The sequence below is a fragment of the Equus caballus genome, chromosome 28 (genome assembly GCF_041296265.1).
Source record: "Equus caballus isolate H_3958 breed thoroughbred chromosome 28, TB-T2T, whole genome shotgun sequence".
NCBI classification, from domain to species: Eukaryota; Metazoa; Chordata; class Mammalia; order Perissodactyla; family Equidae; genus Equus; species Equus caballus.
This window is the reverse complement of record NC_091711.1, coordinates 31,470,225-31,495,341: the sequence shown is the minus strand read 5'-3', so window position 1 is coordinate 31,495,341 and position 25,117 is coordinate 31,470,225. Positions and strand designations below refer to the sequence as shown.

Sequence of the window (25,117 nt, the reverse complement as noted above, 5' to 3'; positions counted from 1 at the left end):
TCAAGCAGCAACACATTTAAGAAAAGGATGAGAACTATTAGATAAAATTAAAAAGTTTTTCTAAAAGCAAGTCATTTCAACAAGTTACTTCTTCCTTGATTTGAAAGCTGAAGGGAAATAATTTAGTTATATATGATATATGATAAAAGATTCAGATGCAGGTATATACACACAATATACTTAAAATCCGTACCTTTAAATACAACTAAGATAACAAAAACAACTACCTCTCACTGAATACCTAGAAACCTATATTACTTTAATCTTAAAACCAACTCAACGAGTATTATTACCCCTAAAATATAGATGAGAAAACTGAGTCTCAAAAAGGTTAAATAGTTTGTCCAAGAACACACAGTGTTCTGGGCTAGGAAGGAGGTGGTCAAGAAGGAGACTGACCTGAAATACTTGACATTTCATCCTAATGTGAGAAGGGATATCATATAGAAGCGGAAATTAAGCTAGTTAATACTGATCTAAAGTAAGCCAGAGACTGGACCATCTATGGCCAACAGACAACGGTTTTAAAAACCTGAAATCAATTGTTTCTTTATACTAAGCCTGAACCGAAGTGGATTTGGGTTGCAGTTCCTGCACTAGAAGGCTGACCTAAAAAATGTGAGAAATATATAGGAGGAAGGATTTTGATACATTACAAGGAAGAAATCAGAGGTGTCCAACAATAGAAGAGGGCTCTTATTTGAAGTTGGGAGCTCTCCATCCCTTGAGGTATCCGTGGAAAGGCTGCACAGCCCCAAATGAGAAGGTGGTGTGGTCTGGCTATGGAGTCAGATGGCCTGAGCACAAATCACAGCTCCCCCACTTTCTACCTTGGGTATGCTATTTAACCTCTCTGTGACTTTTATAGAGGCATAAAGGAAATTATGAATTGAAGTTTTCATCCTCACAGCCTTACTGCCAGGTTTTATGTTTTGGGGAAGAAGCCAGGTTCCCAAACAAACATTGGAAATATGATTGTTCACATTTAAATAGCTGGTCCAAATAGAGAAGGAAAGTCAGAAGAAAACTGCAGAGAGACATAATGTACGACAATGCATTAGATCAAAGTCTGCCAAATTTGTCTGATCATCAGAATCACATTCAGTACTTATTTAAAATATCAGCTCCAGTTCCCACCCTACTGAATCACAATCTGCAGAGAAGGGCACTGAATAACTGGATTGTCTTAAAAGTACCAGAGGTGATTCTTATGACTAGATAAGTTTGGGAAACATTTCATGAAAAAATTAGCTCCTTGAGAAAGGAACCATATTTGACTAATCTTCATACTACCAGTTTACATTCAGCATACAGAAGAAACGATTGACCTGTTTGTTGAATAAATGACCATTATCACACACAACAATATGAAGTCTTTAATATATATTTCACTATTATTCATATTATTATTATTTGCAATGCAAAAGCACTTAGGGGGTTTCCATTTACACTATGGCAGACTAGATACTCTGGGAGAACATCTCACTGAGCTTGGCTGGAATGGGCGGAAATCTCCAAGTACCACCCAATCTCTCCCCAAAAAAGGAATAAACAAGAGCTGGAATGGAAAGCTGGAGGCTGTGAGTGGCAAGCAAGCACGATGAATGGGGTTTTCCTGAGGACAAAAGTCTCCAGTAGCACCGTGATCAGGACAGAAAGTCCTGAGTGGGAGAGGGCAACCAGAGACTTTCACACTGAATCTGAACCTTCAAAGGGGGAAGGGACCACTAGTATGGCTTTTATTATTCTATGTATTTTATATTTTTGAAGATTTTTTTTTAACATTTTCTATTTGGTGATGGCATAGAATACAATTGCTTTTTGTTTATCGACTTTGTGTCCAGCACCACTGTTAAACTTTACTATTAAAAATTTTAATAATTTGCCTTTAGATTCTTGGAGTTTTCTACATATATAATCACATCGTCATCAAATAGTTTTATTTCTTCCTTTTCAATTATTATATCTCCTATTGCTTTTCTTGCGTTATTACACTGAATCGGACATCCAATACTATGCTGAAAAGAAATGATGAGAGCAGGAACTCTCGTCTTGTTCTAAATCTTAAATAGAATGCTAAAACATTTTACCATTAAGTAGGTTTTCTTAGCTCATTTTACACTGAGAGGGAGCCATTTAGGGTGGGTATGGCCCAAGAGACTTCACCTTGGTCAGTCCCCTCCTACCTCAGACTTTAGTGGCTATAATAACAGATCCTCCAAATCACCAAATTCAGCAAATACTCTCAAAATAAAAGCTGGCTTCCCTTCTTGACTTCCCTCTCTGGCTTTCTTCCTTCCCTAAGTTTTTGGCCTGTATTTTCACTACATTTTCCCACTCATCAATATAAGAATCATTTAAAAAATATGTTATCCAGCATCATTAATTATTTTCAATGCAAGGGTCAATCAAGGGACCAGGTCTTCCATCTATCTGTAACTGGAAGTCCGAGGAGACTCTAAGAAGTCTTTTATTTATATAGGCACCTTCTTTTTCAACTAGTTTTTTCTTAATTTTCAATTGAAAGCACAGAAATTAATTGGATGAAATGTAGCCAAAATGAAAACATAATTAACACTATGTGCTTTTTCTGGGAAGTAATCTCTAATGGAAGAGTTTTGGAAAAGATTCAAAAGGATAATAAAATATTTCATAGTGTCATAGTGTCAATTACAAGGACAAAAAAAAAGCTTTCAATGATATTAGGTAAAAGTTACCTTTGCCCCCTTTTCTCATTCCTTCTGCAAGAACAAATATGCTAAATTTTAAAGATGATATAATTCCCCGACTGAATAGTATTTAGGAAGAAATTTATAAGATTTGTATCTCAGATACTTGCCAAGCTCAACATTTTGACCCTTGGCAAAATACCCCAAACACCAGTGCTATGACTAGTCGACTTATTGCTGTGCATTCACCACTAGGGTCAACCATCAGCTCTTCAAATATCTGCTCAGCAACATGGTGGTATAATTCAAACTCTTGCTTCTAGAGCCTAGAAACTCCTGAGGTTTTAACTCATATGACACCAGGACATTTGTGCTAGGCAAAGGGGATATGAAATGAATAAAATATTTTTTTTTAAGAAGTCATCATTGATCATATGATACAGCGAGATACTGAAGGTACAGAGGGAGTCTGAGTAGGGAGGTAAGGGAAGAAGGTGGTAGCCAGGAAGGCATCCCACAAGACACATTATGACTACTCTGGATAAACATTAACAGAATAATTCAGGTGAGAAAGAGGTAAACTGCATCTCCTGACTACTAAATGTGTCACATTAGAGCCCTAGGGCAAAAAGAGAAAAATGAAGCTAGTGAGGAAAAATGCAATTAAATCCCCAAGCTTCTATCAAAACATAGCGATTGACAGAGAACAATAAGTAATAATACACACAAATGATTGGCAATACTTTAATGTAATTACTGACTATCTTTACATTGATTAGCTTTTCCTTACCATCTTCAAGAATTTAATAACTATTTGCTAAAATAAATTATATCTTTAAAAATTAAATGTGATTAAAAGTGTCACACAAAATGTATCAAAAATGCTTCTAAAATGTTTTTAAATAAGAAAAATGTAACATAGGATTTTGCATTGAATAATTTCAACAAGACTTAACATTCTATAAATGCATAATATTTAAGCCAATAAGTATAATGTAGGTGTGCATTAAAAGTTATTGTGTAATACACTTGAAATACAGAATTTTAAACATTTGAGCAACAGGGAACTAACCAAATTACGTAAGCTGAAACCCCTAATTTAAGACACTTTTCAGGTCAAAGTATAGTATGCATTTTATGGTGGCATCTACTGGCAAAATGTAGAAATGCAGCCAAACTATAGCTAAGATGGCCTGACGAAAAGCTGGCAGTGGGGAGGTTAAGTGTGCAAATCCATTCTTCTTTGATTTCTTCCCTGTTGTCTATTCTCCATCTTTCCTTGGACTCAAAGATTATTGTGATTCCCTACCACCACGACCACATTAAAAGACAAGCAGTACAAACTTATACTCAGTCACAAGAGTTAAATACATTTTTATCTCTAAGTTTTAAGGCTGAGAGACAGAGACCAGAGTGAAATACAGGCAGGAGTTGGACCATATAGAATTTGTACATCATACTGAGGTTTCTGGAGTTTTATCCTGTACCTAATACGGAATAGCTGAAGGGTTTTAATCACGGGAGTAACATTTGCTGTTTAGAAAGATCACTGGCAGCCGCAAGGACAACAGGATGGGGTAACTCAAGACTGGAGGCAGAATCGACATCTTGGAGATAAGTGAAAAAGTCCAGGCAAGAAAGGATGAAAGTCTGAAAACAGACTTTTCATAAAAAATGTAAATAAGATAGTAGTTATAGGAATAGAGATGAAGAGAAGGAATATCAAACATGTTAAGTAAGAAGAACTGATGGATCTTGGTGACTGAAGGGATAGAGAAAGAAAAAAGAGGAATTTAACATACATTCCAGGCGCTGGCCTGGTGGCATAGTGGTTAAATTCACATGCTGCGCTTTGGTGGCCCTGGGTTTGCAGGTTCTTATCCCCAGTGTGGATCTACGCACCGCTGATCAAGCCATGCTGTGGCGGCATCTCACATACAAAGCAGAGGAAGATTGGCACGGATGTTAGCTCAGGGCCAATCTTCCTCACAGACACACACTCACACACACACACAAAGATAGGTTGCAGATTTCTGCGTGGGTGGCTGGAGGGAGAGAGGCTTTATCAAGCTGGGCAGTTCAGGAGGAGAAGCAAGTTTGCAGGGAAAGATGAAGATTTAGTTGGGACATGTTAAGTTTGAGTTGCCTTTGAGATAACAACCTGTACGTAAAGATATATTTTTGAAACTCAGGAAAGAGATTTGAATTTCACTGAAATATAGATTTAGAATTTGCATACATGCAGTCAGAGAGGTACGTGGAAAATAAGAGAATGAAATCTCAGAAGTTACGGGTAGAGTGCTGAAGAAAATAATCAAATTTGAGGACTCAAAAGAGACCAAAGACTATGCCAACTAGAAGATCATAAGTGATCTTTGGCAGAACAGCTTCAGTAGAGTGGAAAAGTGAATGAGTGTGAGTCAGTTAAGTACAGATAAGTAAACAAATATTCTACTCTGTGCCAGAAGCTGTGCTAGGGTTAGGGAATATTGGTGAAGAAAGCAGTAAAGCCCTCACAGAGTTTACAGCCTAGTGAGAAATATATAGTAAATAATCATAAACTGGGAAATGGACTAAAAAATAGTATTTTTTTCCAAGAATTTGAGCTGAAAAAAGAAAGAGAAGGAACTGACAAAGACAGAGAAGATGGTTTGTTATTTTTTTCTTAATCTTTTTAGACTGGGTTAAAGTACTAGGAGAATTTGAAATTGTAAGACAAAATGAATAACCAATGAAATAATGTCCCAAAAGTTTACCCATAATATACTCAGTGTAGAAAATATCCTCTCTTCTCCCTATCTGGGCCTCATTCCACCGCCATTCTCCATGTCTGCCTAACTCCTTCAAATTCATCCTTCAAGATTAGGTTCAACTGTACAACCATCCAGGCTCCCACAAACTAGGTTAATTGTCCTCTCCTCTGTACATTCTTCTATTATTGCATAAGTAGGATATATGTTTTTAGTTTTTATTAATTTTTTAGATTATGAAATGAATATACACTTAATACATGCAAAAATCACCATAAAGAAATGAAGATTGCTCAGGCAGACTATTTAGACACCCACTTGAATACACCCACTATTTAGACACCCACTTCTTCAGTGTCTTCCCTAGAACATAGAATAATTGGTCACTATGACCAGATAGGATACTCAAAATAACTGGCTATTAAGTTGAAGAATTCAAGTCTATTCTCTCACCCTAGATGCCTCTGAAATGTACTTCTATCCTGTCGTATGAATGTACTTCTAACCTGTTGATAACTTACCGCAACCAGAAATTCCTCCAAAGGGAATGTAATTATAACAAATTACACTGGATTTAGTACATGCATTTATATCTTCTCCTTCCTAAAACCCCCCTCAAATGACAAAAAAGTGAGGATTTTAAATTCATAGAGAAAAAAAGAACAGAAGAGGAGACAATAGTCAATGATAGCAGAAACACATCATGAAAGTATGGAAAAATGAAAAGCAAATGGACAAGTAGTAACTGACTATCCAGAACAGAGAAAGCTAAAACCTAGGTAACTGCTAAAAGAGACAAGAAGAAGCAACCACAGAAATTCTCAGAAACTGAAGGCAATATTGAAGGCTATGATAAGGTAGGGGTGCAAACAAGAAAGCTAGGTGAGAGTCTGTATAAGCAACACCAAGATCCCTAAATCTCCTCTCCTATTCTGAGCAGTCAGACTAGTGCACTTCTCTCACTTCAGCATGGAAAGCAGGAATACTCTGAAGAAACCAAGCCAGAGAGCCTCCAGACCTAGAGGCACCAGGGACCGAAAACACAGGGATTGAGTAAAAGTCTACACACTGAACTGGGAGACTCAGCATCAACCATCCTAGCTCAAATCCCAGAATATTGCCAGCCAGACTTACAGCTTTCAGAAAGAGACTAAAGAATGCCTCCGTAGAAATTTTTGGGTAAGTCCCAAAGAAAAGACCTGTGGTTACTGAGATCTGAAGAAGCCCCAACAAAAGCCAACGGGCCACCATGCTATAATGACATCCACCATGCAGAGCTGCTAATCAGCTTTCTAGGGCCTCATTCTTGAATATGAAAGGACAATCCAGAATCACCAGACATTTGAGGAGCACCTCTAACATGAAAGAGGGCAAAACAAACAAAAAGAACATTTGACTTAAATAAAGCAAAGACCAACCAAGAAGCAGATAAAAATAATCTTAGAAACTAAATATAATAATCTTAGAGAGACAAATGAAACATGACATAAGACCACAATCAAATGTGAGAATAGAATAAAGATATGTGTCTCCCATTTACTTTCTCTGAGAAAGCTATTTGAGCAAAATAAGGGATTTACCAATTAAAAATAGTCATGAGATCCAGGAAACATGGCAGAGGCAAAGAAAATTCACAAGGTGATGATGAAGCTTTAGGGTTGCCACTCTGAAACAGACCTAGGAAGACATCATATAGCTTAGCTGTAGGCAATATTTACAGAGTCATAATAATATAAATTCTAAAATATGACCTAATCTGAAACTGTGGCATTACTATTAGAAAGATGAAAGAAGAGAACTGTGTGCATGTGTCCGTGTATATGGTAGGAGAGGGGAGAGGGGAAAAAGGCGTGTTAGGAGGTTGGTGAGTGGGTAGCAAATCCTCATCTCCAATGGTAGAAAGCTAATAGGTAATGTCTAAAATTGAAAAATCAAAAATAGAAGCATAAAAATTTCATTTAAATGAGGAATATCAAAAAACAAACATAAATAAATATTTAAAGTCAATTCCTCTGAGGAGGACTTTTTTTACTATATGTTTGTAGTACCATTTGACTTTAACAAAGTGTACCTATATTGCTTTGCTAAGAATAAAATATTTAAAAAAATTAATTATCTGCTATCAGAAGAAATGGCCAGGGAATATATTATCTGAAAGCTCAGAAGATGTCACTAATATTGACTATAAGTCATATTCAAAACTCTCTTTCAAATTTACTTCCCCATAATGGATATCAATATAAGAAGATAGAAGGATGCAATTCAGAACAAAATCCTGAAAAAAATTCTTCTTGAAATCTTAAAATGGAAAGAAGTTTCATGGAATAAAATATAGTGATTAAAAGAATGGGTTCCAGGGCCAGAATTGACTGAGTTCAGATTCTAGCTCTGCTACTTAATAACAATGTGACTAAATTACTTAGTCCCAGTGCTTTAGTTTCTTCTTCTCTAAATTAGGTATTTATATAGTACCTATAATGTAAGGTTGTTGTAATGATCAAATGATAATCCCCATAAAGAGCTTAGTACAATGTCTGATACATAGTAAGTGTTCAATAAATACCAGCTATTTTATTAGTACTATGCTATGACATACCAACTACAGTGACAGTGATGTACCATGATTGCAGCATATACAACTTACTTCTGCCCCCACAAATTAATTGAAAAATTACTCACCATCCAATATCCTCATATTATAAATGGGAGTCTATCAGTCAAAAAACAGTCTTACATCCAATATCATATAGAAAACAAACTTCAGATGAATCAAAGATTTATGCATAAGAAAATGAAAAAAAAAACTAGCAAAAAATATAATATAGAATGCATCATGTTTGTCAATTTCCTTACTCATTCTTGGTATGGGTTTCCTTTATTGCTAAATAAAAAGTTTAAAGAAATTATGTATTCAGTCATTTCCAGTACTCGAAAATCGATTTCTTCTCCCAAAAAAGATAAATGGTAAACCCTCTTCTCCAGTCAAATTTAATTTGAACATGGCATTTGACTTTGGCAAAACTTTTGGAATCATAGATAGGCAGAAATTCAAGGGGATAGGTCATGTGATTATAATTTATTCATCTAGATATTTTGCTTCTCCCTATTATTTGGTCTTATGCTTGATCATTTCAATAGCTCTTATATTTGAATCTCTCTCTGATTCGGTGAAGTTTTAAAGACAGATTAATAACACACATTTGTAATTTATGAAAAATCATTACCTTGGATTTGGTATTTCTCCAAGAATCTCATCTAATTTGTCAATGAAATGAATAAAATTAGACAATCCTTTTACATGTGTCCTTAAAGGATCAGATGGTGATGGTGCATATCCTTTCCCTCCAAGCTCTATTGTTCTAATAAATGATGTGGCCACCTGTGAATTAAAACAAATGATTTAGTTATGCTTAATGATTTAGGAAGTTAAACAACAATTTACTTTATGAAGCTAGGTACTTTTCTATATTTCTGAGTATACAGGTAAAGTGAAGCATTTTTTATGACTCATGCCACACTTTGATTCTGAAGCAAATAATCAAAGAAACAAGTGCCAGGCAGAAATCATGCCAGCAAGGGTGATGGCAATGCAGGTGGATGGAGATTAAAGAGTCAAGTAAGGGGACAAACCAAGGGCATAAGAGTATATTCATAAAAGTATATCAATGACTATAAAGAATTAGTTTATGAATATATTCTTATTAGGTTGACTGCTGGCTACTGGAATTGTTATATGGGACAAAGGGGTTTTTCAGTGTCAATTGTGTTGATTTATTCAAGGTTGGGCAATTAATTCAACTCTTCTAGGCCTTAGCTTCTTTATTTGTAACATACAGATTAAACTGGATAGTCACTAAATCTCATCCAGATTTCACATTTTAGGATTATTTGATCATGTGTAGTTCAAAAGGCCTTGCCTATACAATGATAAAAATATGTATATGATGGCTATACGTAAGAGCACCTCCATCAAAGATGAACGTTCTAAGGCCGTATTTTTCCAAAGTGTATCCTGAGAAACACAAATGCAATGAAATTTCAATAACTGGGGGAAAGTTCTATGGTTAAAAACGTAGGAAACAACAGATTAAATAACAAGGTTAACTTAAGCAGATTTCTTTACAGCAGGACTTCTCGGAGTTTTTGATACACAAACATGTATTATGTATATTCAATGAGGGAATATACTATTTTCAGGTTTTTTGCCCTTGGAAACATTTGTTCAAAGACCATTTAATAGGGACTTTTGCCTTTGGGAATATTTATTTGAGGAGAATTTAATAGGGCTAGCACTCTACAGAATACATGTAAGGAAACACCACGTTAGAGAAATTGGTCCCTTGTGAAATTTGAAGGATACAGTAAAAACTAAAAATACCATGGATTTTCAAATACAGACAGAGAACATATACTAACAATTCAAAAGTTGTTTTATCCTAGTTACAAGAATTCTATATTAAGGTACATGGATATACTGTTCAAAGAGCCTTTAAGAAATCTTGAAAATGTAACATGTCCATACCAAAAAGATAGACATCTGTTTCTCTCGAGCAGCATGTTTCAAATCGGTGAAGGCTTCTCTTCCAAGTCCTCTATCAGGAATATTGAGAACATGAGCCAGAGCCAGGTCATTCTTTGAATTCACTAGCAGGTTTAAATATGAGTAGATAATTTTCTTTGCTAGTAACTTCACCTGTACAATAAAATATTATTTTCCTTATTGAAGTTGTTCCAAATCCATAAATAAGGTTTTTTACATGCAGTAAAAATACTTATGATCATTTAATGACAATACCTCATTCAGCTCTTCGGAAAAAAGAGAATTGCCATATCAACCAAAAGTCTGGTTGGACAATTAACACACTCTTACTCATTAAAACAACTTGCCACCAGTGAGAATCTATGAGTAAATAACAGTCATCATAATTGTTGGAAAATGTCTCTTAAAAAATGACATAAAAGATACAGTCCGAAGTCTGTATTTCTAATGAGGCCCGATTTCATTCCCCTGTATACATTTGCCACTAAATAATAACCAGTAATGAAGTCCCCTAAAGCTTAGGGCATGGTCCAGCTGGCACTATTTGGTCCTATACCTACATCCTTTACAGGGCTAAATATAATGGCTGAAGTTGTTAAATTTTTGGAGAATTATTAGATACCTACCAACTTTGACAAAACCAAATAACCAACTAAGTATTAAAATGAAGTTCAAGCAAATGTTAAACCAATTAATAACAAGTAGTTGATGTTGACATTTAACTGGCCTAAAACAGAGACATAGACCATTCAAATACAAGATAAGAAATATTTGAGAGAAGCTGATATGAGCATCAGTTTTCAAATATACTAGACTTGTCCATCAGTCAAATGATAAACCAGGGTACTCAATGATCTTTTTTAAAAAAAATAAAAACTAGCTATTTACAGCTATTCAAGGGCTTATAACTTCTAGTACTGGGGAAGTGATTATGTGACTTCCCACTATAAAATATTAGATAAAATTTTAAAAACATAACTATGTAAAGACACTGGAAATCATCCAAAAAGAAGACAGAAATTGGAGAATTTAATCTTAAAAGAACTGCAAGAAGAAGGGTAAGAATTCCAAGTCTGTGGTTATTCAAGGCCCTACGAATTCCAGTAATGGGGGAGAAGTGAGTAAACATGTGAACCCCACAGACAACAAACATGGAATATTAAATAAAAAATTACAAATGCTATTTAAAAACACTGGAAAGTGTCCAGGGGTAGTCAGAAGCTGGAGGAACATTAAATTTTAAAAGAATTGAGATAAGATGTGTATGGCACAACTAGAGGCACTCACAACTACAATATACAACTATGTACTGGGGTGATTTGGAGAGAAGAAGAGGAAAAAAAAAAAGGAAGAAATAGGCAACAGCTGTTAGCACAGGTGCATTCTAGAGTATATATTCTAGAGATGAAAAGTACAAATAATTGAAACAAAATTTGCTGGGTGGGCTCAAGAGCAACATGGAGAAAGTGGAAGAAAGTCACAGTGAACTTACAGATATAGCAATAGAAATTACTAAATATGAAAAACAAAAGAGGAAAAAAAAGAAGAAAGAATGAAAGAGATCTGTGGGACAAGTTAAAGAAATCCAACATACACATAATTGGAATCCTGCAGAGCAATAAAAGAAGCAGAAAAAATATTTCATAAAATTATGGTCAAAAGCATCCCAAATTTGGTGGAAAAACACTAATTTAGAGATCCAAGAAGCTCCTCAAGTAGGAAACACACAAAGAAAAACACTTCTATACACATTATAATCAAACTCTGACAGCCAAACATGAGAAAAAAGTCTTGAGAGTAGCCAGAGCAAAATGGCACATTACATACAAGGAAACAATAATAAGGTTAACAGGTCATCAAAAAGGAAGTATGAAAGCCAGAAAACATTGGGAAAACATATTAAATATGCTGAGAAATGATCTTAAAAATTACTGGACAATTATAATAATCAAGATAGCATAGAATTTACAAAGGGACAGATGCTCAGATCAACAAAACAGAATAGACAGTCTAGAAATAGACCCAACACAGATACAGCCATTTAGTTTTTTGACATAGGAGCAAAAGAAACAATAGAGAAAGGACAGTCTTTTCAATAATTGGTGTGGGAACAACTGGTCATCCATATGCAAAACAAATGAACTTCTCCTAACTTAAGACCTTTTATAAGGTGTGGATCACCTTATAAAACTCAAAGTGGATCATAGATCTTAATGTACAATATAAAACTATAAAACTTTTAGAAGAAAACATAGGAGAAAATCTTTATGACTTGGAATTGGGCTGAGTTATTAGATATGACACAAAAAAAACAATTCGTAATAGGAAAAAATTGAGAAATTCAATTTCAACAAAATTAAATTCCTTGTATGCAATTCTCTTCTTGTTCTCACCCTCTCAACTACTTTTACCCCACCTTCTGCTCTACAGCCCTCTTCGTTTCTAACTCTTAGACGTTGCTTCCAGACTGTTCACTTGAAATCCTCTCTATTCCCTTGGAAAACTGGACTCAAATTTAAACTCAATCACTCTCAAAACATATGAAATTCATAAGTCTTTCAGTGACTGATAAGTTAGCTAAAGACTCAGGAATTTATTATCCGTAAACTCTAAGAAAATATTTTCCTTATTAAAATTAAAAATTCTTCATATTCCATTCTAATTATATTTTAAACGAGAAAGCCTAAAAGAGATTTTAAAAGGCAGCAATAAAAAATTACAAATCAGGTGGAGTGACATCAGCCTCATGGCGGGGTGAGCTCTTACCTTAGACTCTCCTAAGATAGAATGAAAAAGACATTCATAAAATAACATAGGACATCCATACAACACAATAGATATCTGAGAGACCCACACAGATAAACGTCTGAAGGTGGACATGCTGGACCCTCCAGGAGGAAGAGAAAGAAGGTAAGGTAATCGCCTCTCCCTCCCCAGCAGCAACCTAAGGTGTGGTACCAGGCAGCTATGAGAGGAGTGGGGGAGGGCAGCTCTCTTGGGAGTGCCTTTGCACTCTGAGTTGCCAACCAGCTGTTGGAAAGCTCCAAAACAGAGTAGGCTAAGCAATTGCAGAGGTGTCTTCATCAAGCCAGCACCCCAGGAGGGCAGATAGAGAGGACAGAGCAAAAACACTCCTGGGATCACACATGCAAAAGAAAGTGCCCCACTCCCCCGCCCGGGACACCAACTCAGCCTGTTGGCCAGAGTAAAGGACCCTCGACAGAGCACATGTGCGTGCATTTGTACAGCAGCAGTGGTGAGCAGGCAATCGCAGATGGGCCCTGTCAGCATAGATTAGAAAGGATAGTCATAGATGCTAGGGATCCTGGCGGGTTCAGAACACACAGCTCCTGACTGCCCCGACCAATCTTGGCAGGTGGAATCTACGACCAGAAACTATCACTATGCAAAGGCACAAATCCACTCCATCAAATAGTATGAAGAAATATATTAATACTCTAGACCAGAAGGAAAATGACAAGCACCCAGAAATCAATCCTGAAGCCACAGAAATTTATAATCTAAATGAGAGAGAATTCAAAGTAGCTATCAGAAAAAAACTCGTGAGAAAATTCACAAAGACAGTTCAATGAAATTAGGAATAAAATTAATGAACAGAGGGAATTCTTCACAAAAGAGATTGAAACTATAAAGAAAAATCAATCAGAAATGTTAGAGACAAAAAACACAATAAACGAGATAAAGAAAAATCTGGAGTCCTGGAATAACAGAGCTGATATTATGGAGGATAGAATTAGCAATTTGGCGAACAGAAATATAGAAACGCTTCAGATGGAGAAGAGAGAGAACTAAGACTAAAAAGAAATGAAGAAACTCTCCAAAACATATCTGACTCAATTAGGAAATGTAGCATAAGGATTATAGGTACCGCAGAGGAAGAGGACAAGGAGAAAGGAACAGAAAGCTTGTTCAAAGGCATAATAGCTGAGTACTTCCCAAACCTGGGGAAGGAGCTGGAATTATAAGTGAAAGAAGTTAATAGAACTAATAATTACATAAATGTAAATAGATCTTCTCCAAGACATATATTAGTAAAACTGGCAAAAGTCAATGACAAAAAAAATATTAAGGGCAGCAAGGCAGAAGAAAATAACTTACAAAGGAACCCCTGTCAGGCTTTCAGCAGATTTCTCACCAGAAACCTTACAGACTAGGAAAAAGTGGAATGATATATTCCAAATTCTGAAAGACAAAAACCTTCAGCCAAGAATACTCTATCCAGCTAAAATATCCATCAGATATGATGGAGAAATAAAAAATTCCCCAGATAAACAAAAGCTGAGAGAGTTCATTGCCACAAGACCCACCCTCCCCAACAAGAAATGATCAAGAAGGCCCTCATACCTGAAAAAAAAAGAAAGGGTTTACAAAGTCTTTAGCAAGGCGATAAATAGGCAGACAAAATCAGAAAATTGCAGCTCTCTATCAGAACAGGTTAGAAACACTTGATTATAACATTAAAGATAAAGAGAAGGAAAACATCAAAAATAAGTATAATCTTGTCACTTTAAACACAAACTCACAGTACAAAATGGAATGATCTGTGACAACAACTTAGAAGGGGAAGAGGAAATGGATGGAACCTGCTTAGACTAAAGAAATAAGAGGCTATCAGAAAATGGACTATCTCACGTACAAGATTTTTCACACAAACCTCATGGTAACCACTAAATAAATAATCAGAACAGAGACAGAAATGATTAATAAAGAGAAAACTGAGAAAACCAACATAGAGAACCACCAAACTGAATTGGCAGTCTGAAATACATGGGATGAGAAACAAGGGAAATACAGAACAACCAGAAAACAAGTGATAAACTGGCAGCATTAAGCCCTCATATATCAGTAAACACTCTAAATGTAAATGGATTGAATTCTCCAATCAAAAGACACAGAGTGGCTGGAAGGATTGAAAAACAAGATCCAACAAAATTTCCCAGAGAGGAAACACATCTCAACTCTAAATACAAACACAGGCGCAGAGAAAGGGATTGAAGATGATACTCCAAGCCAATGGTAAACAAAATAAAGCAGGTGTTGCAATATTTATAGCAGACAAAATAGCCTTCAAGACAAAAAAGGCAATGAGAGACAAACAGGGGCAGTATATAATGATAAAGGGACATTCCACCAAGAAGACATAACACTTATAAATATATATGCACCCAACACAGGAGCACCAAAGAACATAAAGCAACTATTAAGAAACGTTGAAGGAGATACTAACAGCAACACAACAATAGCAGGGGACCTTAACAACCTACTTACACCAATGAATAGATCATCCAGACAGAAAGTCAACAAGCAAATAGGGGAATTAAATGAAAAACTAGACCAGGTGGATGTCATAGATATATATAGAGCACACCATCCAAAAACAGCAAACTACACATTCTTGTCAAGTGCACATGGAACATTCTCAAAGGTAGACCAGGGGCCGGCCCTGTGGCCGAGTGGTTAAGTTCACGTGCTCTGCTTCAGCAGCCCAGGGTTTCACCAGTTCAGATCCTGGGCACGGTCATGGCACTGGTCATCAGGCCAGGCTGAGGTGGCATCCCACATGCCACAACTAGAAAGACGCACAACTAAAATATACAAATGTGTACTGGGGGTATTTGAGGAGAAAAAGCAGAAGAAAAAAAAGAAAGATAGACCATATGATGGGAAACAAAGCAAGCCTCAATAAATTTAAGACGACTGAAATCATATCAAGCATATTTTCTGATTACAATGCTATGAAACTAGAAATCAAGTACAAGAAAAAAGCTGAGAAAGTGACAAATACGTGGAGACTAAACAACATGCTACTGAACAACCAATGGATCATTAAAGAAATTAAAGGAGAAATAAAAAAAATATCTGGAGACAAATGAAAATGAAAATATGCCATACCAACTCATATGGTATGCAGCAAAAGCTGTCCTGAGATGGAAATTCACAGCAATACAAGACGACCTCAACAAACAAGAAAAATCTCAAATAAGCAATCTTAAATTACACCCAACACAACTAGAAAAAGAAGAACAAAGTCCAAAGTCAGCAGAAGGAGGGAAATAATAAAAATTAGAGCAGAAATAAATGAAATTGAAACCAGAAAAACAATAGAAAAGATCAAAGAAATTAAGAGCTGGTTCTTTGAGAAGATAAACAAAACTGACAAAGCCTTAACCAGACTCACCAAGACAAAAAGGAAGAAGCTTCAAATAAATAAAACTAGAAATGAAAGAGGAGAAATTACAACAGACAACACAGAAATACAAAGGATTCTAAGAGAATACTATGAAACACCATATGCCAACAAATTGGGCAACCTAGAAGAAATAGATAAATTCTTAGACTCATACAACCTCCCAAAACTAAATCAAGAAGAAACAGAGAATCTGAATATACCAATCAGAAATAAAGATATTCAAACAGTAATCAAAAATCTCCTAAAAAATAAAAGTCCAGGACCAGATGACTTCTCTAGAGAATTCTACCAAACATTCAAAGAAGATTTAATACCTATTCTTCTCAAACTATCCCCCAAAACTGAAGAAGACAGAACACTTTCTAACACATTTTACAAGGGCAACATCACCCTGATCCCAAAGCCAGACAAGGACAACACAAAGAAGGAAAATTACAGGCCACTATCACTGATGAACACAGATGCAAAAGTCCTCAACAAAATATTGGCAAACCGAATAAAACAATACATTAAAAGAATCATACACCATGATCAAGAGGGATTTATACACGAACACAGGGATGGTTCAACATCAGCAAATCAATGTGATACACCACATTAACAAAATGAGGAATAAAAACCACATGATCATCTCAATAGACACACAAAAAGCATTTGACAAGATCCAGCATCCATTCATGTTAAAAACTGAATAAAATGGGTATAGAAGGAAAGTACCTCAACATAACAAAGGCCATATATGACAAACCCACAGCCAACATCATACTCAATGGGGAAAACTGAAAGCCATCGCTCTGAGAACAGGAACAAGACAAGAGCGCCCACTCTCACCACTCTTATTCAACATAGTACTGGAGGCTTTGGCCAGAGCAATTAGGCAAGAAAAAGAAATAAACAGTATCCAAACTGGCAATGTTTGCAGACGACATGATTTTATATATAGAAAACCCTAAGGAATCCATCAGAAAACTATTAGAAATAATCAACAACTACAGCAACGTTGCAGGGTACAAAATCAACTTACAAAAGTCAGTTGCATTTCTATACTCTGATTGTGAGCTAACACAAACAGAATTCAAGACACAATCCCATTTACAACTGCAACAAAAAGAATAAAATATCTAGGAATAAATTTAATGAAGGAGGTGAAAGACCTATACAATGAAAACTACAAGACATTATTGAAAGAAATCAACGATGACATAAAGAAATGGAATGATATTTTATGCAAACAGATTGGAAGAATAAACATAATTAAAATGTCCATACTACCTAAAGCATCTACAAATTCAATGTAATCCAATCAGAATCCAAATGACATTCTTCATGGAAATAAAACAAGGAATTCTAAAATTCATATGGGGCAACAAAAGACCCCGGATAGCTAAAGCAATCCTGAGGGAAAAGAACAAAGATGGAGGCATCAGGATCCCTGACTTCAAAATATACTACAAAACTATAGCAATCAAAACAGCATGGTACTAGTACAAAAAGAGAGACACAGATCAAGAGAACACAATTTAAAGCCCAGAAATAAAACCGCATATCAGCGCCAGCCCGGTGGTGCAGCAGTTAAGTTCCCACCTTCTGCTTTGGTGATCTGGAGTTCAGGGGTTCAGATCCTGGGTGCGGACCTATGCACCACTTAGCAAACTAGGCTGTGGCAGGGGTCCCACATATAAAATAGAGGAAGATGGGTACAAATTTTTGCTCAGGGCCAATCTTCTTCAGCAAAAAAAGGAGGATTTGTGGCAGATGTTAGCTCAGGGCTAATCTTCCTCAAAAAAAACCTACATGTCTACAGACAGCTAATCTTCAACAAACAAGCTAAGAACATACCATGCAGAAAAGAAAGTCTCTTCAATAAATGGTGTTGGGAAAACTGGACAGCCACATGCAAAAAGTAGACCATTATCTTTCATCATATACAAAAATTAACTCAAAATGAACTAAAGACCTGAAGGTAAGATATGAAACCATAAAATTCCTATAAGAAAATATACGCAGTACACTCTTTGACACTGGCCTGAGAAGGATCTTTTCAAATACTCAGGCAAGGGAAACAAAAGAAAAAATAAACAAATGAGATTACATCAGACTAAAGAGTTTCTGCAAGGCAAAGGAAACCAGGAACAAAACACCACCAGCTGGGAGAAAATATTTGCAAATCACATATCCGACAAAGGGTTAATCTCTAAAATGTATAAAGAACTCATACAACTCAATAACAACAAAAGAATCCGATCAAAAAATGGGCAGAAGATCTGAACAGACATTTTTCCAAAGAAGACATACAGATGGCCAATAGGCACACGAATAGATGTTCAGCATCACCAATCATCAAGGAAATGCAAATCAAAAATACTGAGATATCACCTTACACCCATTAGAATGGCTATAATCACCAAGATAAAAAATAACAAATGTTGGAGAGGTTGTGGAGAAATGGGAACCCTCACACACTGCTAGTCGGAATGCAAATTGGTACAGCCACTATGGAAAACAGTACGGAGATTCCTCAAAAAACTGAAAATAGAAATATCATACAACCTAGCTACTCCACTACTATTTGTCCCAAGAACTTGAAATCAACAATTCAAAGAGACTTATGCACCCCTATGTTCATAGTAGCATTATTCACAATAGCTAAGATGTGGAAGCAACCCAAGTACCCATTGACTGATGAATGGATAAAGAAGATGTGTTATATATCTACAATGGAATACTATTCAGCCATAAAAAAGACAAAATTCTCCGATTTGCAACAACATGGATGGACCTTAAGGGTATTATGTTAAGTGAGATAAGCCAGACAGAGAAGGACAAACACTGTATGATTTTGTTCATAGGTAGAAAATAAACTAACACATGGACAAAGAGAATAGATCCGTGGTTACCAGAGGGAAAGGGGATTGGGGGGTAGGCATAAGGGGTAAAGGGGCACATGTATATGGTAACTGACAAATAATAACGTACAACTGAAACTATTATGACCTCAATAAAAAAATAAAAAATAATTTTAAAAAATTACAAATCATTAAGAAGTAACTTAGACAATGTTTAAGGAAGTCTCAAGTTCATACACATCTTAAAAGCATTTTTACAGATAAAATGCTTATGGATTATTTAAATTTCATGTGGAAAACAATTCTTGAAAGCTGAGAGGCAGTCAGAGTCAATTTAAAAAAACCTCACTGGACAGGAAAAGGTTATCTTAAATACGGACTCGAAATATAATTTAAGCAAAATTGATTAAAAAAAACGTTTAAATATTAAACCCATGAAATCTTTTTTCTTAAATATTAAAGATACTAGCTAAATGTTACCTTTGTAGAGGGGTTCCCTGATTTCCCAATATGAAGTAACAATTCACATTCTCCCCTTCTTACCACCCTATTATAACTCTGCGTAACAGCCAATTATAATCCTCAGCATAGATCTTAGTACTTTCTGATATTTTGTTTATTTTCATAATTTTTCTACTACTTTATGACCTCCATGAGAGCAAATGATGCATCCCTAGGGCCTAATAGAATGACTGGCATTATAGTAGGTAATCAACCCATTTTTGTTAATAGGTTCGCACTCAGTTTTTGTTCAATGATGAATGAAAGAAAAATTAATACATTGCCCTTTTAAACGTTTCAAAACTGAAACTATTGATAAAATCTTACCTGGGATCCAATAAGTGCTCATATATTTTTATTGCATTGCCTTAAAAAGAAAAATACTCTAAGGTACAACTAAGTTAAAGTCATCTTTAAGATCAGTCCTAAAATTTAATAAAATAAAGTATAACAGTTTTCTGCTTAATTTCAAACGTCATTTTATCTTTACTTTCACAGTAAATCACAACACTTCATGTGAGAGTATAATACAAAAGTTTCCATTTTAACTTCATAGTGCAATAGTCTGTCTAAAATATATGAATCTCTTCACTATCCCTTTGACATCTGGAAAGAGTAACACAATTTGCCAAAAATCAAAACAGAGAAAAAGTGACATTTACATTGTAATCAGAAACTTTCTGACTCTTTTACATTTAATTTCATGCAATCTCTGTTTCACTGTGCTTCTTCTGTCCAAAAATAATGAGGATTTACCAATACATATATATCTGATCTTTACTGGATAAAAACCAGGGCTTGAACTCCCACATCTACAACTCGCTCTTTAAGGCTAGCAAATTTTGTCTTACTGATCTGCGATGCTAGGCGAACATCAGGGAAAAATATCTTGGAGTCTTCACAGTTAGAGTGTTTCTTTTAACTCATGGCTGCAATTAGAAATCTATCCCCATCATTATGGTCAGATAACATGGCAGTTATGGTTTCCCTGCTCTTGTCTTTGCAAGTGGGTTTTAAAGAGGCTCTCTGGAAAAGCATTCTACATAAATACAGTTATGATGTCCAGAAGCAAGGGCCTAAATTGAAAAACCCACAAGATTGAAGCTTTTACCAAGATACCAAAAATACAGATACTGTTCTGTTTATTTGTTTAATAAACTGATTCTATCCACACCACAAAGTATTTGCAATGTTTGTTTAGAAGTTGAACAATTCTATTTAAGTTTTCTGACAATTCCATGTTTCTTTTCCTATCCCTTGATTATTACTGAAATGCAGACACTCAACCTCAATTCGAAGAAAACTAGTTTTTCTAAATTGAGAAGATTAAAAATTTATACGGGTATTTTCTACATTCTTTGCCAACATATAAATTCTTACATACAGTGACCAAAAAAAAGTTTGACTAGAATATTCTGGTAAATATATCATTTAACTGATGATTTTTCTTTTTGGGCCTTTATTGTATTTTTCTCTTTATTACTTCAGAATTTCTAAAGCAATAGTTTAGCACCTTAAGAAAAATAAAATGAAGTAAAATAAAATAAGGAAACAAAAATATTGTTTCTTAAATTCATTCCATTAACCTACTTGAGGACTCTGGTGCAGCATTAGTAAGTATATTTGATGATCAAATATATCTTTGCAGGACTGAGCCCAAAAAGTCACTTTGGAATTTTAATAGAAATATATTGTCTTCCAAAAATACTTTGTAAAAAGAAAAATTAGGAGACTCCCAAGTAACAGAAAAATGGCCAAGGATGGCTCCTGCTTTAATAGTCCTCACAAAATCTAATCCATCAGCTAACCAGTAGACAAAATTCTCTTAGAAAATACAATCCAGGAAGGCAAATTACAAAAAATAAAGGATTAACACAATGAAACTATCATTTTTGAAATAAGAAAACTATATGCTTACAGTGAAGACATCAGTTTCTATATACTATAATCCTTTTTCATGGATATCCCTTTAAAATAATGTTTTATATCTGTAAGCCAAAATTCTAAAAGCTTAGGTCATTTCACACGTACAAATTAGTTCATTCCTCTTAATTAAAAGGTACAATAACAATTATTGTTTCCTCCCTGTAAAGCCTGTGAGATAGATCAAAGAGAAGAGATCTGTAAGTGACCTCTCCTCTTGACGTATGAATGTAATTCTTAAATACCACTGAGAAAAGACCAGACAATTTGGTAAGCACTTTGTCAAGATGTAGGGCAGGAGGGAAAACCAAGGAGAATTTAAGTGAAGAAGTAATTTCAAGCAAGAGAAAATAGTTACAAATCACTAAAGGAACCACATCTAGGCAGGAAACATTCAAAGGTGGGCTTGGGATATTTTCTGACACCAGAAAAGAGGGAAGTGCTCAAAAGTTTAACAGGGCACATAAAAGAGACACAGAAACCAGCCTGAAGGGGATCCCTCTATTTTAGCAAAGATTAATAACTGTAACTGATTTCAAAACTGTGAATAAATAAAACCCGTGAGTCCATATATACACACATGAAAAAGAAAAAGATAAATAGAAAAAAATATCTACTTTGCCTCCTATGTTATAAATAACTATAACACCAACTCCTAAACTGCTAATTAGAGAGAAAGAATTAAGTAGTCATCCTGCCATTTTTAGGGAACTGTACTTCATCCTAATTGATAAGATAATGCTCTTCTTTATTGAGAAATGGCAGCTAACTAGTGTAAAGACATAATAGAGTTAGAAACTCACCATTCTGCAAACTCTAAAGAAATAATTGATTCAGACAAGGATCATCAACACATGCACAAAACCATTGAGTGAAAGGTTGTTGGGAAACAGGATGTTTCTACAGTGGCAAAGCGTCACTGCACAGATCTTTGCTGACAGCAAAGGGAAAACTACATCTTTATACTGAAGAGACCTGGCAAGTCAGGACAACTTGAGTTTATGTCTCTTGATGTGATATAAAATGAAATACTCAGAATCATTTATGCAGTATTTGTTACAAAATGCTAAAACTCCATCTAAGCCAGCTTTTACATATAACTTCCAGTTTATTCAAAATAGAGGAACAAGTTAAATACCAGTCAGAATTAACTGGATAAGTAAGAAGGAAAAAAAAAAGACTGATGGGACTTCTTCTAGATTTTTAAGAGTCTAAAGAGACATACAACCCATTTGGGGGACAAATGGAGAAATGTGAATAGGGAAGATAATAAATTATAACAGGGAATACTCAAATTTTCTTATATATGATAATGATATTGTGGTTATGTCCTTATTTTCAGGAAATGATATGCTGAAAAATTTTGGAGACTAAGTGTCACAATGTCAGCAACTTAACTTTCAAATAGGAGAGAAACAATATTAGATGCAGATATAAAGCACATTGTTAAGTCTAGGAAGTAGGTATACAGGTATTTATCTGAGGGTAGTGATAAACTATATTTTTACCAATGGTATCTGTACAGCATAGGACTTATGGGAGAATCTGCCTTAGCAATGTTTTCTGAAAGATGAAGGTAATTCATCAAATGTGTTAACTTACTGGAGCAGTTAGATTTGGAAGTAGGCATATTCTGGACATTTTATATACCACCTTTTAGATATGTTGAATGTAATTTTACTGCTTTTTCCAGTACTCTTAAACTTTCATCTTGTCAATGGTGATTTTATTAACCATGGAAACTTTCATAAACATAACTCCTGTGGTTAGTGAGTGATTACTCTATTTAAGTACCTAGCATTGTGTTCAACTGAAGGTAAATTATATTAGACCAAATCTGTACTTGGCATTACTTTTTTGTAGTTTGTCTGCACAACAAATCCTGTTATCAAACTCATAATGCATAGTTATTCAACCGCAAAGGGTACAGAACAGATTTTCAATGGTTTCAATTTCAATTTCAACCCCCCAAGAATCAACCATTTAAAACAGTTACTGTGAAGTTTACCAAATACAAAGATTCAAAGAACTCTCTGAACCCGGACCTTCGACTACTTTTCTGATACTTAGAGTGATACCTATTTTTGCACAGTGCCTGTTACCTTGGCCCAAAACCGTGAAGAAACTAATTATTATCATGCTCTCGTCAGTCTCCAAAGTATTACTCTTTGCAAATATAGTTTTATTTAAATGAATCAAAACTTTTAAAAATTATAAAAATAGTAACTGTAACGTATGATCAAATTCATAGTGATTTGAAGAGGATCATATCCTGCTTTAATTTACTCACAATTTATCAATACCTTTTCATTATCCTGGTTGTGTTTACTCATTGGTGATGTCGGTACATGAAGATCGGTTTCATCATCTACGGCATGCTGTCTGCCAGACAGAAAATCCGATAGTTGACTCTGTAGAAAATACAGGATATTACTAATAAAATGCTATGCCAACTATGAAAAATATTTCACACCTAGTTCTACTTAGTGTCACTGATGTTCCAGTGTATAGCGTGTCACCTGACCTCTGTTGGCAGTAAATAAGCAGACATGGAATTAAACTTCCTAACAAAATGCTTTAATTTGTTTCCAATGGCACCTGAACTCACAGAGTTTTACAAGTTTAGAATTAAAAGATGATCTTAGAAATTTAATCTGAGCCTTTTATTTTTATGGAAGAAGAAAATTAAAGACAAGGAAAAGTCTTACCTAAGGCCCACAATAAATGCTTCATTTTTGTAATATATGTAAGTAAAGCTAGTGTCCTAAGCAGTACAATATTTCAAAAAAAATAAGTTTCCATGAAAATATAATTTATAAAGAGATATTTGCTTTCACTCTCCCATACTACTTAACATGTCAACATTATTTCATTTATTCTAAGGGATCTAAGACTATATAAGTACACACACACACCACGACTCCTGAGGTACACCACTTACCTCCTAGAGGTAAGGTACAAACTGAATTAACAAAGCCCAATGAGATTGCAAACCACTCTTCCTCTCAGCTATTGCAAAGTTATAACTAAAATCACTCACCAATATATACTTCTTAAAAAGTAATAGTGTTCTCAACAACTCTAATGACATGATGAGCTGGTACTTGTAAGGAGTCAATTGTAAAAGAAAAGAAAAAAAACTAGAAAGCCTAGGATTTTTCAATCTCAAAATTCAAGATCACTAAAAAAAGAATTACTATCTAACAAATTTTGAAAAGAGGTAGTCCTTACACTTGTGATTCTTATGGTTTTAAAAGAGATGGTGAAAGCAAAGATTTATTTTTCCACAAATACAATGTTATCCTAAAAAATGGGAGAATATTACCTGCTGGTTAAAAACTGTTTATATACTTAATTACACATAAAGTACATTATTCTAGATCAGATCAGTGGGTCTCAAAAGTGTGGTCCCAGGACTCCTGAGGTCCCTAGGATCCATTCAGTGTATCCTGGAAGTCCTTCTTTTTCCAACTATGTATCAATGTGAATCCAAATTTTCTTGATATTCTTCAGTCAAAACAACATATCAAACAGAAGCAGACATGAGAATCTAGCTATTTTCTAACATAAATGACATCAAAGATATTTGTAAAAATGTAAAACAATGTTACCATTCTCACATTTTTTTATTTTCAGAAAATATAGTTATTCATCATAAATAATGTTATTTATATTAA

General features: G+C 35.0%; 1 protein-coding gene across 2 annotated transcripts in view; it reads right to left on the bottom strand.

The window, feature by feature from the left end:
• PARPBP (PARP1 binding protein) overlaps nucleotides 1-25,117 on the bottom strand; it is a 63,903-nt gene that overhangs the window by 19,002 nt on the left and 19,784 nt on the right. For both annotated transcript variants that reach the window (XM_001497513.6, XM_070254040.1), the window contains exons 4-6: nucleotides 23,744-23,851; nucleotides 9,942-10,112; nucleotides 8,644-8,798 (exon numbers count right to left, since the gene is read on the bottom strand). In XM_001497513.6, coding sequence (XP_001497563.2) covers nucleotides 8,644-8,798; nucleotides 9,942-10,112; nucleotides 23,744-23,851 — 434 coding nt within the window. The remainder of the gene's footprint in view (nucleotides 1-8,643; nucleotides 8,799-9,941; nucleotides 10,113-23,743; nucleotides 23,852-25,117) is intronic.